The 20,169-nt window shown below is 34.1% G+C and overlaps 1 protein-coding gene across 1 annotated transcript in view; it reads left to right on the forward strand.

Moving 5' to 3' along the window:
- Nucleotides 1-5,445: 5,445 nt before the first annotated feature.
- LOC121382143 (atrial natriuretic peptide receptor 2-like) overlaps nucleotides 5,446-20,169 on the forward strand; it is a 50,388-nt gene continuing 35,664 nt past the window's right edge. The window contains exons 1-2 of the mRNA XM_041511652.1: nucleotides 5,446-5,655; nucleotides 16,872-16,981. Coding sequence (XP_041367586.1) covers nucleotides 5,459-5,655; nucleotides 16,872-16,981 — 307 coding nt within the window. The 5' untranslated portion in view covers nucleotides 5,446-5,458. The remainder of the gene's footprint in view (nucleotides 5,656-16,871; nucleotides 16,982-20,169) is intronic.

Consider the following 20,169-nt stretch of genomic DNA (forward strand, 5'->3'; position numbering starts at 1 on the left):
GTTGTGTCTTGCGCAAGAATCACAGTCATCTGTCATTTTATTACACGCGCTGACAGGACCGCGCGCGCTGCTGTTCCTTATGCGCATTATTTACATTCCGAGAGACACAACTGTCTTTAGGAGTGTTCCACGATGTAAGGAAGCGTGTCGTCACGAAAGTGAAACGCTATGACCACGAACACGACAACGAATTTTACCGGATAAACGCGAACAGACGCGAACAAAAACGATTAGTTCCACACGGTTTTTTTTTGGCACGATGAAGGAAATGTTTTATATAACGACGCACTCAACACATTTTATTTACGGTTATATAGCGTCGGATTTTTGCACGACGAAGATCACCAATGATGTAAAATAAAATATGTCAAATAATTATATTATAAATCTAAATTTATTATTGAATTATAGTGTATGGAGAAAAAAACCCTGTCGATTTTCCAGCACAAATTTTGTCTGTCTGGCCTGTTATTATTATTAATTGTTATTATTTAGAAAGGCTTCAGAATGAGCTACGTGCCACCCGGAGAGGACATTATGTAGAATTTGCTTTTTTTTTGTCTTCCTCATCATATATGTTAACAAAAACGCTTTAGTAAACGGGCTTCTGGTGGTGGGTGTGACAAATATGGGTGTCAAAGTAGGGCCCCCTCCCAAAAACAGGGTCAGCTACTAATAGCACTATTGGGAGAACCTTTCAAATTATGATAGAAACATGAAACTTGGCACAGATGATCTCACTGGGGCATTCGCCAAATCCAATCAATGAATCACTTGAATCACTTCAATACGGCGGCCATTTTTCAAGATGGCCACCATATTCATTATTGAGATGTATTTTAATACAAATATTCGATATTAATCATTTTATATTATTTTTATATGTTTAGAAACATGCTGAACCTAATGTGTTATGTGTAGAAAAGGGTTTTGATGGTGGGAGTGGCAAATATTGGGGTCAGTGTATGGCAACCTCCCCAAAACATGGGCACCTACTAAAAGGACTACTGACAGAGCAGATAACAGAAATGACCTTTCAAATGAAATAAGCATGACTCTTTGCACATATGATCTCTTTGGGGAGTTCTTCAAATTCAATCAATGAGCAACTTGAAATGTCAATATGGCGGTAATTGTTCAAGATGGCCGCACTTTTTCCCCCAACTATTATCTATTATTGACATGTATAATAATAACTTTGTCCAATTTTAGCTATCTAGATGACTTTTTATGTACTAGTATCTAAACGCTAACTGACAGTAATTCTGATATTTAAAATTTTATCAGAATTAACGGTTTTTATTCAAAATGGCTGCCATATTTCAAGAAAAAAAGAGTCACCAGCTACAATAGAAGAACATAAGCTGGTACGGGTGTTCTTCAATGAGCCACTTGAATTTTCATTATGGTGATTATTTTTCAAGATAGTCGTGTCCTGCCAATGTTCATTATCGAGATGTATTTTAATGGAAATTTTCGATTTCAGTCAGTTAATATTATTTGTGTATATTTAGAAACATGCTGAACCCCACGTCTGATACGTTAAAAAGGCCATTGGCGCTGGGAATGCAAAATTTGGGGAGGGGGAATGCAAAAATTTTGGGGTCAATGTACGTCAACGTCCCCAAAACATGATCACGCACTATTAGACTGGCAGAGCAGACACCAGAAATGACCTTTCAAATGGTGCAGGGTGTCTGTCAGAGGGTAACACGGATATGGCGCCATACCCACAATTTTGTTGCAGATTTTGTTTTAAAATTAACCTTTAAACAAAATTAATAATTCTTATCATTACTGTATGATTTTCTTAACCCTAACCCTAAACGTAACCTATTTTCTATCTAGGGGAGGCCCCCATACCCCCTGTTGACTGTGGTTGCCTTCAATTCCACAGCGCCATACCCAAATATGTCTTTCTGGCAGAAACACTGTGGTGATACATGCATGTAACTTTGTACAGATGATATCTTTGGAGAGTTCTTCAAATTCAATCAATAAGCAACTTGAAATGTCAATATGGCGATATTTTTTCAAGATTGCCACCATTTTGTCCATCCATTGTCCGTTATTGACATGTATAATAAAACTGTTTCCAATTCTAGTCATCTTGGTGACTTTTTTTGTACTAGTATTTCAAAGCATGGTGAAAGTAATTCTGGTATTTAAAATGCTATCAGAATTAACGTTTTTAATTCAAAATGGCTGCCATTTTTCTAGTAAACATAGTCACCAGCTACAATAGAAGAACATAAGCATGTACCAGTATACCTTGTTCCATAACCAAACTACATTACCATATCATGAAGATCAATCAATACCTTGTTTTGTCATCAGCCTGTTTAATTTGTCGCTTAATTGGCTCATAACGTCATCAATTTACCTTTTTGAGTTTCGTATTCCTACCTAGTTGTACATATTTTATTTTTTATAGTTTATAATATAAAGATGATATTCTGTTCTATTTTTACAACCAAACTAAAGGAAATAAATAAAGAAGGCTACAGGTACTATTAACTAATCCTTATTACCATGGTTATCTCCGTGATAATGTTTCCTTCATCCACGACTTCTAATCTTCTCCATGTTTGTGTGACAGCAGAAGTACAAAGGACCATCACAACCTAAGAAGTGGGCAATTTGCTATTGAACTCATGTGTTCACACTTAGTCAAATACTACTCCCTGGTCGAATGCATAGTGTTAACAACCAGAAGGTTTCGAACAGGTTAACATGCATATCTTTCAATAGCACTTTCATGTAATTAACTTGTATCCCTTTCACCTTAGCGGTGCCACGTTCATTCATAGTCACCTCATTGGGAATGCTTAGAGAAAATGCAATACCCATGGTGCAAATAATGTAAATTCTTCGAGTATTATTCCAGAGGCAGACGTCTTCTTTGTTTTGGGTGAAAGCATAACTGCTCTTCACAATACCACCTGAACACATCAAAGTACATTTCTAACCAGAGCGTATTCTTATTAGAAATGATGAAAGCAAATTGAATATCAGAGATATAAGCATATATGCTCATCAATTAATATTATATAACTGGTAGCTGATGTCGGTGTTTCGTGGACACATTGCAGCCATTTTGGAAAAAAAGTATCTTCTAATATTATTATAATTATGAGAAAGCGATTCGGCATAGTTTTAAATAGATAAAAAGGCACTGAGGTGATAAATGTGTGACAACTTTATTAATGTTAATAATGGACATTGGCGAAAGATTTATGTGTTATCTGCTCTTCCAATAGTGCAATAATAGGTGACCATGTTTACATTGACCCCTATATTTGCTACTTCCATCGTCAGAGGCCTTTTTCACATATCAGACATTAGGTTCGGCATGTTCCTAAACATATAAAAATAATATAAAATGACTAATATCAAAAATATATATTAAAATACATCTCAATAAAGAACATTGGCAGGACAGTATGGCGGCCATCTTGAAAAATGGCCACCATATTGAACATGCAAGTGGTTCACTGACTGCATTTGAAGAATGCCCCATGGAGAACATCTGTATGTGTTTGATCATAAAGTGATTTGGTTATGGAACAAGGTATACTGATACTAGTTTATGTTCTTCTGTTGTAGCCGGTGACTATTTTTGCTGAAAATATGGCAGCCTTTTTTAATTAAAAAAACCCCGTTCATTTTGATAACATTTTAAATATCAGAATTCTTTTCAATTAGCTTTTAAATACTAGTACATAAAAAAGTTACCAAAATAGCTAAAATTGGACAAAGTTATTATTATACATCTGTTTGCTGTTTGGTATTATGTAAAATTGAAATGAATTGAATTGCTAGCTTTTGGGTGTCAAAAATGGTAAGTCGAGCACTGGCCGTAATATTATTAGCTTCTTCTCTATTGCGACATGAATTCACTGTTGTACTCTGTTGAGATATGCCTATAATTAAAGTTAAAGTTTGTTTTGTTTAACGACACCACTAGAGCACATTGGCCTATTAATCATCGACTATTGGATGTCAAACATTTGTCAGACACATAGTCTTAGAGAGAGAAAACCCGCTACATTTTTCTATTAGTAGCAAGGATCTTTTATATACATCATCCCACAGACAGGATAGCACATACCACGGTCATTTGGTATATGAGTCGTGATGAACTGGCCGACGGGGCCTACAATTAATTCTGGACGTTATAGAGAAACTATTAGTCTACGGCCTGTACTAGACTAAACATGGTCTAAACTGTTTTATAATACGAAATACGAAACCTGTTTATATACTATTTTTGATTAGCAATAAATTAGTAAAACGTATGCAGGATAACATATACGTACATGAGACCTGTGAGAAATCACTTTCAGTGGAGGTAGAAGTTTATATATATATATTATGATTCATCGCGAGTGTTTTTTAATATAGAAAATATCAACAGAGTCTATGTTAATCGGTATTTGTCGAGGCTTTGAATTCATGAATAGCGAATTTACGCTTAGCGAATTCTATGTATCCTATAACGCTTCTAAAATAACATTTTAATTCGATATTTAGTAAATCAAATTTCCGAAGTCTCCTCACCGGTAATATGACGTCACGCACTTCAACTAAATCTCATGGAAACGTTACGCTCAGGTATACAAGTCTTGTTGGCTGTAAACAAATGACCCTTTGACAGGAAAACACTATTAACCGAGTTAGAATGGTAAATATCAAATGGGTTTATGACATGGCTAGTATGGGTAAGTTACAGGATAAACAATAATATTCATGGCAATACAATATTACACGACGTATCTAAAAATATCTCTGTGTATTATTTTCATTGAAGGATTTTTGGGGGACCTAAATTATTTACATAACAAATACTTTTTTCAGTTAATTATGCAAAGATTGATTTATTTGTAGTTTTACAAATAAATATAAACATAGCAAAATATTACTCATGTAAGAAAGATAAAATAACATTCAAGACAATCCATGGGCAAATTACACGTGGAAGCAGAGACTGATATAGGAAATAACGAAAAAATAACACACGAACCCAACTTATCTTCTACGCCTTCTGGATTATTTTAAATGAATTCCTCTCTTAGTTTTAAAAATGGAGCGATAAAAAAAGAAAAACAAGTGAGAAGAATATATATACACATGTATATATAATATTATGCCTGTCACAACGTTCCCCTTCTTTTGTAAACCTTATACCGTTATTGCACCCGTCACGTTTCCCAGTCAAAACAGGAACATAAACCTCAGATGAAAAAATCTTCCGATCATAGCGAATGGCGCCGAAACTAAATATATACCAATAAATGTTGCATACGCTTTGGAGGTATCTGGCGGAGCTGTGGGCCTCTCCAATGAATAATGGCCGTGTCATTAGCCCGAGACAGGCGACTGTCATGCGGGCTGGTTTGTGATAAATGACGAGCTCCGACAACTGGTTTACCCACACGCCGGATCCTCGCCTCGGATCATGTACCTATGCAACGTATTCATTCTTAGCTCTGTTTTGCTTGTTATTGTTGGCCTGGAGAATCGCAGAGAGTTTAGAATCGCCTGGCTGGCCCCCAAGAAGGTATACAATAATCTAAGTGCGGCCTCCACCGTTGGTGCCTTAAAGTTGGCGCTCAAGGCTCTGGAGGCGAAGTACTTGAGAGGAATCCCGGTCAGGTAGGGTTACAGAATCAGTCTACGTCACGATGGTGATGGTGGTCGTGAAGGTGATGGTATAGTAGTAGTGGTGGTGGTGGTGGTTGTAGTGGTGGTGGTGGTAGTGGTGGTTGTGATAGCGGTCGTGTTGGTGATCCAGGCAGCCATAGTGTAGAACGGAAGGAATACATCATAACAAACTGACATTAAAGTTAGAATCTCGCTTCACCGTATTATAAAATCATTCATTAATGTACAACACACCTACTGTTTTAATACGCTTGTATGTTAACGCTGTTAAGGGAACTATATTGAGTTTTCATTCCTAGCAAGATTCCCGTGTGTGTTTTCACCAACAAAATAAACACACAACCTACCTTTTTAGTGGTTGTGTTTTTTGGTGGGTGGGGTTTTTTGGTGGTGTTTTTTTTAAATACCATCTTACCTCAACATGTTTTAAATATAAAACCATACGGATAAATACATTTGGAACGACCTTTGGCTGAATTATGTCAAATTCCGTTTGGTCATTGGTAGAAAAAAAATAGCTCGTACGTACGAAATTAGTTTACACAAAAATCGATATTGAAGTACTACAAAACATTACGGTGTCCAGACATACATTGGTTATAGCGATATTCATATTCCAAGGAAGAACATGTAAAGTAAATTTGTATTTTGATAATGTAAAAAACATATATACATTTGCCGTAAACCTTTTAAAGGGGACTGTCCTGAGTGTGTAGCCATTGTCAGATGTTTCCGAGTAACAAAGCCTTTTTGGCTACTAAAATAAACATATTAAATACATTTTGGTTAGAATTCTAGTGTCTGTATAGCCAGTGTGTTTGTGGTTGTGTCTAATGTTTGTAGCATTCAGTTTTCATAATAGGTATTTTTCGTACGTTATTATTGGATGGTAAAATCCGTTTTAGGCTACTACAACCATCTTGTTTTTACAGACATTGATATTCTAAACAATAAAATATTTTTAATATGTAATTTTGGTCATCAAAAAGGCTCGGTATTTGGTAAAAGTGTTACAATGGCAGCGACTTAGGACAGTCCCTTTAAAATTATCGTCAACTTCGTTCGTCCATCATACACGTCTATCACCATATGTCGCAACGCAGAATAGTGGATACCACACCGCTTCTGAGTGTTAAAATGGAGTGGGTAAACACACATTATGTGACTTACAGAGTGTTGCCAGAAGATCATGAAGGGTGGAATGCCACAGTAAACACACTTGGATGATCTATTCTACATGATTATATAAGTAAAATATAAACTTATGGTAGTTAATAACTTTCATGTATGCTATATAATCTTCTTACAACAACATCTAACAAACAAAAACATATAAAAACTAACAAACAACAAATCAAAACAAACAACAAAATAAACAAAACAAAACATAATACCAAAAGAAAACAAAACATCCACCCCAAAACAAACAACAAAAAGCAAACAGAAAACAGCAACTGTAAAATGAAACAATTTACCAATTAACCTACGTAACAAGTAACACACTATATATAACATTAAACAATTTGTGAAAAAAATACTTCAGGCACGATGGAACGGGTGTGGGTTGAAGGATTTACTCCCATAATTTTAACTCAAAATAAATCATTGGTAATAAAATTAATCTAAAGACAAAAGGAAAAATAGAAGGATAAATGTTATTACTGTAGTTAATATAAATGTATTCTTGGAGTCATGACTAAGTCTGTCTGGTTAACAAGTTGAAAAATCAGAGCACCCAGGGGCGTATAGGTTAGGGGAACTTATTTTATTTTTCAAGTAAACGACCTTTTAACCTGTTTATTAATAGGGAGTTTCGATGGCGGTTTTTTTTGGGGGGTTTTTTTTGCTTGTGTTTGCGTGTGGGTTTTTTTTTTTTTTTTTTTTTTTTTGGGGGGGGGGGGGGGTATTCTACAAAAATATATGTGCACTAAAAAATCACATACCACGCCCTTTAATATACCAGTCGTCGGCTGGAACGAAAATTAGTCAAATGGGCCCCCTGACAAGGATCGATCCCAGACCGACCGCGCAGCAGGCACTGGGCTACGTCCAGACCCTTGCACATAAGTAGGAGCGCAATGCATATCTCAGTATTTTAATAATGGGTGACCCTCCGAACAAACCCCAGGGATATTTGATATCAAAAGATAGAAGTAATTCATATTAATAAAACTTTGAGGAGTGTTGACATTCGTGTGTCAATATTGAAGAACAAAACAGTTAAATGTCAAACGACAAACACGATGGTGCTCACCAAGTAGTGTTATGATTAATAAAACATTCTTACGTGTCGTTAAACAAAGAAACTTTATTGATTTAATAGACACATTTATGGAATGTGTCACGAAATGTGTCACAAAATGTGTTATAATTTGATGTATGTAAATGTGTTACATTTTCCTGCATTATGCTGTAAAGTCGTTTTATGATACTGATTGTAAATATAACTTTGAAAGGCTATAATATCAGCGATCCTCGTTAGGCATAAACGATGTTTGTCCATTGCCCGTTTTAAATAACCGCAAGGAGCAGGCCAATCAAAGTAAATCTCTCAGTTGATAACTGTTGTATACGTCATATCAACAAAAAAATGTACATTTGGAATTCCAAAAACAAAAATAATTAATTATTTTTGTAGTATGCCTGGAATGTTTTATTTTTGTGTCAGTATTTTTACCTCATCTCTACTGCTATACAAAGTATAATCTCATTTTATACAGATTTCTTACTTAATAGATAAATCTGTTAGAATATAGCTTTAAAAAAGTATATGTTAATATTAATTTTATTGCCAAACTGTGTATACCATTAATAAATAACCATTATAAGTGTTCCCATTATAAGTAATGCTTCTTTGGCAGCAATCCATTAGTAATAAGTACAGAGAATGGCACCGTGATTACAAAACAGTAAAAAAATACGTCTTACTTTACTTGGAAGTGAACACATGTTTAAATCTACTTTATCGTTTATCGTTGCAATCAATCCAATCTAATTACAATCAATCGTTTCTCTTAAGATGCTATTATATGAATAATACATAGCTGCATTTTATCTTGTCTTTGTTAATGTTTATTATTTCCCAACTGTGTTTACACACATATATAGAATTACAAGCGAGCATGTAAACATGTTATTTTTATTATTTATTTATGGATTGCCACTTTACAATCGTGTAATATACCCAATGGTTTAATATCAATATGATATAAAAATAACATCTAAATCATATACACGTATAACATAATTAATTTAAGGGACAGGTATAATAGTAAGAAAAACATTGTCTATATTTTACTGTAGAATATGATTGCAGATGTTTGGACAGGTCTTTTAAATAAGCTATGCCTGGTGACATCAATCCAATATGATTGATTATAATGACTACAAAATGTTTAATATTGTTTAAACCAAACACATTGATCACTGGCCGAGCTGGCATAGACAAATGTTTCTTCCCTGACATACACATGGCCAAGCATTAATTAGATAATGAAAACTCTTGATGTTTCCACAGTGTTCTCTGTGTTGTTAGATGCTATTCTCGTATACCGATCAACTCCGTTACATTTACTACGGCAGTTTATTAATCGCAGATTATGGCCATGTTTTGCCAGGGGGAATTCTCTTTGTATGAGGTTTTTAATTATTGTAGGTGATGTTCGTATTTGAATCATTATTGGTTATATCTGATGCCTGCAGTATTCGTCAATCCCGGTTACTTCCATAAATCATAATGGACGTCCAGGCCCTTAGGAACAATCTCTGGTGTGTGTGTGTGTGTGTGTGTGTGTGTGTGTGTGTGTGTTTGGCGGAGGTGGAGGGGGTGCAGTCTATAGGGGGTCAGTCTATAGTGCGGGAGCCATCATTTAGTGGGGAGGGGGCCAAAGTCAGATTTTTTCATTATTATGTAAAGTAGAATTCAAACACACCCACCCAAAAAAACCTAAACAAACCAAATACACGTACATTTTAGTCGCGTGTGTGGTTTTTTTTTTTGGAGGGTTTTTTTTTTTGGGGGGGGGGGGGTGTGCACAGTCACTTACCCCCGCTTCCTACTGGCTTGACGTCAGTACAGAGCAGCCAAACTTTATTTTTTAAATTAATATTTAGTTATTTCGTCATTAATTTTGGTCAATTGAAAGATGAAATTCGCTCTCGCCATACAAGCTTCTTTTACCGATAAAGCAACACGGGATCGTGTCCATGGAGGGCGATCGATCCTGCAACCCATCGCACCATAGACAAGCGCTTTACCACTAAGCTACATCCGCCTTGCTGAGGTCAGATAGTGTCTGTTTAACAAAAGACAGTTGATCTGAATTATTTTAACATGCTTATATACCACTAAGGTTTCAAGCAGAAGATAGTTGAGCAAAAACTTGTTAAGCAATGTGTCATCCTTTGTTTGTTTTGGATTATTTTTATGCCTAACACATTTGTCATTAAATGTATCTGACAAAACAAGGACGCTAGACGAACTTTAAAAAAAACAGAAAGAAAAACAAGAAAAAAAAGAAGAAAAAACACTATTTACATAGTGTATCATTGTTAATGCACCTGCTGACGTCATCAGTGTTAATAATTAATAGCACAGGTGTAACTTCTCAAGTTCAAGTTCTTTATTGCGTTTAGCTGTACAGCTTAATGGCATAAAAAAAGTATTGAACATATAAATTAATATATATATTAATATCTATATACAATAGTGCAGTGCAGTGGTGGAGAGTGACTTAAACATGTACACAGATATTGTTAAACTATAATTAAAATCGTATGTAGTATAGTATAGCAATATGGTGATATAATATAATTTAATATAAAGGTACAGTATTGTTAACTACTATTGATAATAAATGGGCATATGGGTATTTATAATAATAATAATAGTATATATATATATATATATATATATATATATATATATATATATATATATATATATATATATATATATATATATATATATATATATAACCATGTATAAGTAGTCCAAGGTTATTTATCTCATTATTTTCAGTAGTTAAAAGCTGTATTAATATGAAGACACTAGGATGTTTAAAATAGTATTGTTTAATTAACTTATGTCTTAAAGTTTTATATTGTGGGCACTGTAGAATGAAGTGAAATTCATCTTCTATTTCATCAGATTTACATACCTTACATGTTCTTTGAGATATCTCTATGTTGATATACCTGCCAGATTAAATATTTAATTTGTGTGCACAGATTCTAATTTTTGTTATTTCTTTTAAGTTACGAGAGTCTGTTGGTTTAGCTAAAGTTGTTTGAAATTTGTATTCTCTTATTAAATGCGGGTATTGTAAGCGGTCTTCTTGTGCCAATCAATATAAACCAACGTTTAATGCATATGTACCCCGCCCATACCTCAATACACACATTGTGAAAACTAAAATTATATTTCTGTATAAGATACAACCTGTCCTGTCTGATAGAAAAATTAGCGGTTTCCTCTCTAAGACTATATTATGTCAAAGTTACCAAATGTTCGACATCCAATAGCCGACTATTAAGAAATCAATGTGTTCTAGTGGTGTCGTTAAACACACTTTAAGATACAATCTTAAGAACACACTCCAGTAATTATGTAAGAAATTTAAAACAGTTTTATACACAACACTGTAATCCACAAACTGCAATAAGAATGCTTATTAGTAGTACTGACGGTAAAAGAAAACACACACACAAAATATTATAATTAAAAATTAAAAATAGAAGACTACAGTGGCAGCCTGTATTCAGTTTTAGACCACTTCCTTATGTGACCGCTTCCTTATGTGACCGCTTAAGACAGATTTGACCGTAGTTATATTGGATGCCCCTCCCGCCCCCCCCCCCCCCCCCCGCCCCTAAAACGATAACCCTACTGAATATGGTATTGCATTTTAAAAAGGAATATGGGAAATGGAACTTTGATATTTCACACCCATTACTGTAAGGATATTTGCCACCTTCAGTAAAAATGTTTGGCCTATAGGTCAAATAGTGTTAAAATAAAAACAGATTCACAATTGTAAGTAAAACAATACTACGCGTATTGCCCTCCTAAAAAAACAGCACATGTTGCTATTATAACAATATTTGACCTATGGATATATACCTTTTACTGAAGGTGGCAAATATCTATATAGTAATACTTTTGAAACAACTCCATATTCATTAGGGTTATCGGTGGATTTTTAGGGCCACCCGAAAAAGAACTCTATCTCGAACAGTGTGGTGTGATGTGATGATATGTCGTTAAACAAATATCTCCATCCTTTCTTCCTTCCTTCCTTCGTTCCTTTATTCGTCTTTTTAATTCTTCTCTCGGCGGATTCATTTGTTTTCCGTCTCAACCAAAATCGAGTGTTCTTTAACCTAATAACATATTAGGGTTGGAGAACATCCGGACAAGTTTCACCCGTCACTCCATGAGCCAATCGTAAGTTTACGTCTGCGACTACCAGTAATTTTGGTCATACGTTTTGGCATCTATTTCACGAATAAAATTACATCTTTATGGAAAATGGAGCTTTCAAGGGACAAAATGAAATGAAATATGTGTATTTCAAAATATATTTGTTGCACTGTTATTAGTAATAAGAATTGTGGTTTGGTCGTAGATTTACCATCATTTACTAGAAAACTAGACTTAACGTTGTTTTGTGAAATTGAGCCAGGCAGTACAATTCTGTTTGTGGTGAAGCGCTCGCCTGGTGGGCGTTCGGTCTAGGATCGATCCCCGTCGGTGGGCCCATTGGGCTATTTCTCGTTCCAGCCAGTGCAACATGGTGGTATATACGTCAAAACTACCAAATGTTTGACTTCCAAAAGCTGATTATTAATAAATCAATGTACTCTAGTGGTGTCGTTAAATAAAACAAACATAAACACATCATTCAAAGTTAATTACTTATGTAAATGTCGTGGTTTAAAAAATTAATTTTAAAAATTAAAATCGAAAACAAATTAAGGTCGGCTAATTTTGTTCTATGTAGGATGCGATCTAGGCGTGTATCAACCAATTACACTCTGAATCTTGAACTGTAAGAATCTGTTGACCAGTCACATCACTGAATACCAACTATAATAATAAACTAATAACAAATGTTTCGACTGTAGTAGAATATCAAAAGTTCTGATGGGCAATTTTTTTTCTACTTTTGTTCTTTTTTCTTTTCATATATGTACCTTTATTTGACAACCAATAGCCGACGCATAGTTTTGTACTGGGGTGTCGTTATACATTCATTCATTCTTCTACTCTTTTTCTTTTCTTTTCTTTTCTTTCTTTCTTTTCTTTTCTTTCGTTCGCTCTTTCGTTCGCTCTTTCTTTCTTTCTTTTCTTTTCCTTTCTTTCTTTCTTTCTGTCTCATATTTAGACTTAACCAATTACACATGTCCCGCCCTCCAGTTCGTTCATACCCCTACTCCTTACACAAGTTTGTGTCCCTCTTTGAATTTTCTGTTTTCATTTCGGTTGGTAATTAATTATTTTCATTAAAGTTGAAGGGTAAAAGCCAGCTGTGTTGTGATTTCAATTCTCCATTACGGTACACGGGAGCTGGAAGTCAAAGATTAGAAAATAATGAAAACGTTATATCCCAGTTGACAGGTCGCCCGAGGGAGGGAAAATAACTCGTCTTCCAGCGAGTTTCCGTGCCGTGCGTTCAGGCGTCTGTGACAACAGATGACCATAAACATATTAAAGTATATAAAATATGAGACGTTACTGAGTGGGGAAAAACACTTTTAAAAAAACAATTAATTTTCAACATTAGACTACTTTTTAACCTTGTTATATAATTATTTCCATATTATTGTCTTTTAAAAGTATAGATTAGTAGAATATAAAATATGAAACGGCACTAACGGGAAAAAAAACCACTTTAAAAAAACTCATTTTCAACATTAGACTACTTTTTAACCTTGTTATATAATTATTTCCATGTTACTTTTTTTAAATATAGATTAGTAGTACATGTATATAAAATATGAGACGCCGTTGATAGGGAGGGGAAAAACACATTAAAACAATTAATTTTCAACATTAGACTACTTGTTAACCTTGTTATATAATTATTTCTGTTATTTTCTTTTAAAAGTATAGATTAGTGGTATATAAAATATGAGATGCCACTAACGGAAAAAACACTTTTAAAAACAATTCATTTTCAACATTAGACTAATTTTTAACCTTGTTATATAATTATGTCCATGTTATTTGTTTAAGTATAGCTTAGTAGTACGTTTGTTTAACTGAATAAGCTAAATTATTCTATAGATAGGCTAATAATTCCCCCTCGTAGATACTAGTAATGTTATAGTGCTATAATTACTTAAAGGTGCGTAATTTTCGAGAGTTGCAAGTATAATATTTCGTTATTTCATATGGACACGTGTGTGTGTAGTAAATAACTACAAATAAGGTGTAAATGATATTATTTGGACATATAATTCATGGTATACTATTCATATATATTTGGTCATCAGAGTTAGGGATGACCCTACCGCCCCCTCTCTTCTAACGCCTCCGCTTTAAACTAAACATTTTAAAAGAGGCATGTCCACAGAGTGCCTAAAACCGTGTCATCATTTGTGGAACCGTCTGAAATTTGAAATGCTCCAGAACACCAGAATTAGCATGGCTTAATAACGGTTAGACGGCGCTAGGAGACCGCATACGGCGCTAACATTCGACATGGATTTGTTCTCTGTGTTACTTAAATGGTCCCTATTGTTGTTATTTAATTAGTCCCTTGTGTTATTTGAATAGTCCCACTGTTGTTATTTGATTAGTTCCCTGCATTATTTGAATGGTCCCAATGTTGTTATTTGATTAGTTCCCTGTGTTATTTGAATGGTCACAAACTTGTTATTTGATTAGTTTCCTGTGTTATTTGAATGGTCCCAATGTTATTATTTGATTTGTTTCCTGTGTTATTTTAATGGTCCCAATGTTGTTAGTTGATTAGTTCTCTGTGTTAATTGAATGGTCCCAATGTTGTTATTTGATTAGTTCCCTGTGTTATTTTAGTGGTCCCAATGTGGTTACGTGATTAGTTCACTGTGTTATTTGAATGGTCCCAATGTTGTTATTTGATTTGTTCCCCGTGTTATTGTAATGGTCCCAATGTTGTTAGTTGATTAGTTCTCTGTGTTATTTGAATGGTCCCAATGTTGTTATTTGATTAGTTCCCTGTGTTATTTTAGTGGTCCCAATGTGGTTACGTGATTAGTTCACTGTGTTATTTGAATGGTCCCAATGTTGTTATTTGATTTGTTCCCCGTGTTATTGTAATGGTCCCAATGTTATTATTTGATTTGTTGCCTGCATTGTTTAAATAGTCCTAATGTTATTATCTGATTAGTTCCCTGTGTTATTTGAATGGTTCCAATGTTGTTATTTGATTAGTTCCCTGTTAGTTATTTGAATGGTCCTCAATGTTGTTATTTGATTAATTCCATAGTATATGTTTTTAAAAATTTAATGCGAAGGCTTTATACTAAAGATAGAAAATAGCAAGTCCTGGCCTAAGTTCAGCTGTAGTGAAACAAAAACAAACAAAACAAAATAACGATTGCTATATATATATATATATATATATATATATATATATATATATTGACATAGACATAGACATATATATATATATATATATAGATATATATATATATATATATATATATATATATATATATATATATATATATATATATATATATATATATATATATCGGGTATTTGTATTGTTTTCTATCTTTAGTATTAACAATATATTTATACCCTCTCCATGCACATACCACCTCCATATTTCTCTCCAGCATCATATTGTAGCTTTATTAGAGTTTTTCTCTGCTGCATGTTGCGGTGTGGGAGGGGGCGAGGTTGTAATCATAGATGACGCATCACCGACGTGTGTCACATGCACCATACATCAACAGGGTGTTTAGTGGAATTTTATTATTAATTTTAACGTACTAAAATAGCATGACTTACAACATGATCTTTTGTGAAAATAGTGCATTCATGTGAAGGCGTGAATAATCTTGTTAATGATTTTATAACTAACTTAGTGTCGGAACAGAAGAGAACTTTATTTACACTCAGATCACCATACAGCGATACATTTATCGAATTCGCCTTAAATCATGTGTAATGGAGTATTTTTCTAACTCTCAAGATATTTCTCAAAAACAATTAATTTTATCTGCTCAGTAATTTGGTTATTACCGAAACTCCAGATTTCTGATCTATACAGACATATAGAAACAAGTGTGCTTTCAAATAGTTTAAGCGCACAGTCTATAGGTACATTTTAGTTTCTGATTCTTATATTTAGAAGTGTTAATCCTTTCTTAGCTTTTTTCTAGTGCTTTTTTTAATTGATAGAACGACCTGATTTTGGTAGATAAAATTCCAAGGTATTTAAAGTTGTCTGCAATATCTATTTTTATATTATTTAAATAAAATTATTTAATTGGTGGTGTTCTTGTTCCAAAGATAATAATTTTTATTTTATCGACGTTAACTTCCAACCATTATAATATGGTGAGGAAATATTTCTGAAGATCGTCGTGAGAGTCTGCTAAAACAACAGTGTCGTCGGCATAAAGTAAAAAAGATATTGTTGCAGACAAGATAAGACAGACAAGACAAGACAAGACAGACAAATTGTTTATTGAAGTCTCACCTAAGTTCAAACATAAAACATCACTAAGCACCATGGAATCTAAAATAACACTGAGCCACTCCATATGGAATTATGAGAGACTATACAATATTAATAATCGACACATAAAATTTATAAATATTACATTAAAACACATTTAAAACATTTAACATGCAATACAAATTATAAAACATTTAAATGAAGCAGGACATGTTGTTCATCTTTTTCACAGTTGCGACAATTAAAACAAAGGAGGTTAGGGTTGTTTTCATATATCAAATTTATACAGTTACACTGTTTCTCGTTTAGCAGATCTTCCAGATCATTCAGGTTTATAGCAAACAGAATCGCAGAAGGTTCTCACCCTGGCGTACACCGTTTTGACATAGATAATAAGACGAACATTTGTTATTGTGATTAAAACATGATTCGATGCCTTTGTACATGTTAGTAGTCTTCCCTTTTCCTCTCCTAATTAACTATTGATGAACCAGTAAGAAGAGTGTTTAATCAAACGAAATTCTGTTGTAGGGTAAAATGGTTTGATTCAGACTGCAGTTCCAAAGCCGCTCTCACATCGGCGGTTGACGCCAGGCAGTATTTCGACCCGGATCTCTTTCTCGGACCACCATGTTCATTTGGTAAGATACATTTATCATGGTAGTTTGCTTTGACACAATGTGTTACTAACAGCCTGTATTAAATAGTCTCATTTCTCATTTCTCCTCCCTCCCTCTCTCTCTCTCTCTCTCTCTCTCTCTCTCTCTCTCTCTCTCTCTCTCTCTCTCTCTCTCTCTCTCTCTCTCTCTTCGCTCTCTCTTTTGTACTTAACTTCATTTGTCACAAATTTTTATATGCTTTAAAAATGTAATATTAACTAACACGGTCTTTGATGTTCCAATCTAAAAGCTATACCGCGTCCCAACCAGTACCACACGACTATTATATAAATGGCCGTGGTATATGGTATGGTCTGTGGGAAAGTACATTTAGAAGATCCTTCGTTGCTAATGGGGAAAATGTAGCCGGTTTCCCCTGAATACCTACAGTACGTGTAATAGCCGATGATTAATTAATCAATGTGATTTAGTGGTGTCGTTAAACAAAACAAACTTTTAAAGCAATACCCCGAGATGATCGACCTTACCATTAAAAATATAAGTCAGTTAGACGAGCGATCTCCCAATGGGTTATATCGAGGTAGGGGTATTCCCTGTGACTGGGGTATCAAAAACCGTGGTATATGATAAATGTTTGTAATGCTCATGTGTACAGTGATTTATTATCATCATCATTTTTGTCAGTTTTATATTCATTCTTTTTTTTAAATTAATTGTAATGCCAAAATATACATTCCCAAAATGTGGTATATATTTACAAAACAGTTTTTATTTTGTATAACGTCCTAAACTTTAGTTGCATAATTTATTTACATTTTTGTATCATAAACTTATTCTTTCCCACTGCGGAATTTTCGACGTCAGCTTGGAGAGGTTAAGTAGTTTTTATAGTTCGTGATGAGTTGGAAAGGGCATATAAAACCCATGACCCATGAAAGTAAGTTGACCATACATAAATTAACCGCGCGCACAATGTTTAAAAAGCTGTGCGGAGAAAACAAACTGCACTACAAAATTATAACAAGCTGTCCTTGATGTGAGAATGTACATATAAAATAATCCTCGTTGTTAGTCCATATACTGATAGTGAGAATAGAATAGAATAGAATAGAATAGAATAGAACAGAATAGAACACCCATGCACTACAGGTAGTGAGGTTAATTATATAAAAAGAAAAAAAAAGAAAACTATTATTGTAGTTAAAATATTTTGAATTTAACTGGAAAACATATCAACTATAAACTATTCTGTTGGTATTATAGAACACATCGGGATGTTCTGGTGGCCTGTTCCAGAACAGAATGAGTTTAAATTGAATACAATGTGTTAAAAGAACCCGCCAATTATGCAAATTTTGCAGAAAATATTCTTTTATTAATTCATAACGTTATTATACCGTTTATGCTCGTCACTGACAAACATGACTAATGCTAGGCGAAATATTATTCGTTAGGTGTTTTCATGTCGAGGTCTTGGTATAAATATTTAAAATAATTTTACAATGCAAAAGAGAAAGTAATAACACGTTATGTAATGTATACGTAGAACAGTGAGAATGTTGGTGATTATAACAACACTATGACACCGATTACAGGTAAACACATTACAGGTGAATGAAACGAATCACCTATTACAACATTGTCTGATGCATCTAGCTATTTTTATGACACACGTGACAGATGACAGAGTGCGACATCTGACGGGCAATGAGATGTAGAGGTTGGTAATTAGAGATTGCACAATGCACAGGAGTTTATAGAAGATTACGCAGAACTAGACAGGGCGTTAGAACATACTTACCTCGCTACTACCTCACTAAATACATACACGTGGCATGTCACGATATCACCTGTAAATATTGCAAGGAAGTTTTATAAATTGACTCTCTCTTGGTGTCTAACATGTTTTATGATTGTCATTGAAGGCGTTTAGACAACATGGACATCTATAACAAGGACACTTTATATATATATATATATATATATATATATATATATATATATATATATATATGTGTGTGTGTGTGTGTGTGTGTGTGTATGTATATATATATATATATATATATATATATATATATATATATATATATATATATATATATCTGTGTGTATGCGTGTATGTTTTATTTTCTTTATTTTGTAGTCCTGAGATATTATTTTTATCTTGCTCCTACGCTACTGAATCTACGCACAGTAGTCATGGAATCACACATTCATTGTTGTAGGCCAACGGAGCCTGCAATACTGGAAGTGTTTAGGCAGAAAGAGAAGTATAATCTTATATACGGGGTAGAACTGTGTCTGGAAACAACCGATACAGCCGCGGGAATCTGATGAGGGCCCTCGTTCATAAATAATAATTAATCCCCAGTTTGTTTTTTGTAGTTTAATATATTTTCGTATCATCAGTTGGAACATTTTCAGAAAATCTGCTAATAAGACAAAACAACACAACAAAGCTGTCGTGTATATTTTACAACACTTAATGCCGTTAGGTAAGGTATATTCTTTCCTGTGAGGTCTACTTGAACATATGTGTGATATTTCTCAACTTTTCCTTCTACCACAACATACTAGTCCATCTTCACACAATAAACAACAACAACAAAAATTAAAAATTATGAAATTCAACAGTACTATTTTTTAATAGCTGGTGGGGTGGGGGCCGATTTAAAACAAAATGCAACAGGCCAACTCGTTTTGTTAGAACGTCTCCATTGTTTTTGCCCCAATGCGGATATTTGTTCCATCACTGGGGAAATGAGGGGGGGGGGGGGGTTGCTTGACCGCCTGATTCTGGTCTCCAGGGTTTATATTCCTTTCCACCCAACCAATCCCCCAAAAATATTTCATTAAAAAAATAATTATTATTATTTTTAAATGGCGAAAATAGTGTACTTTTATTTTCGCAAAGAGATGACATGACCAATTCTGATTGTAAGCTCTCGATTTTAAAAAATCGTGAATTAGGTTTCAAAAATCGAGATGTTTTTAGAAATGGTCTATTCAAGACTGAGGAGAATAAAACCCTATCTATACCAAAAACAAAACGAAAATAACCACTCCCTACCTGCTATTGGTCAATTATGAAAACACTAAGCTGCAGTTGGCAATGATGGATGGAATCAGCTGTTTAGTAAGTGACAGGTCTGTCTGATAAATCAAGTAGTCATCTTTTAACCTGACTGGCACGGCTTTCGACAAACAGA

This window comes from Gigantopelta aegis, chromosome 9 (genome assembly GCF_016097555.1).
Source record: "Gigantopelta aegis isolate Gae_Host chromosome 9, Gae_host_genome, whole genome shotgun sequence".
Taxonomy (NCBI): Eukaryota; Metazoa; Mollusca; class Gastropoda; order Neomphalida; family Peltospiridae; genus Gigantopelta; species Gigantopelta aegis.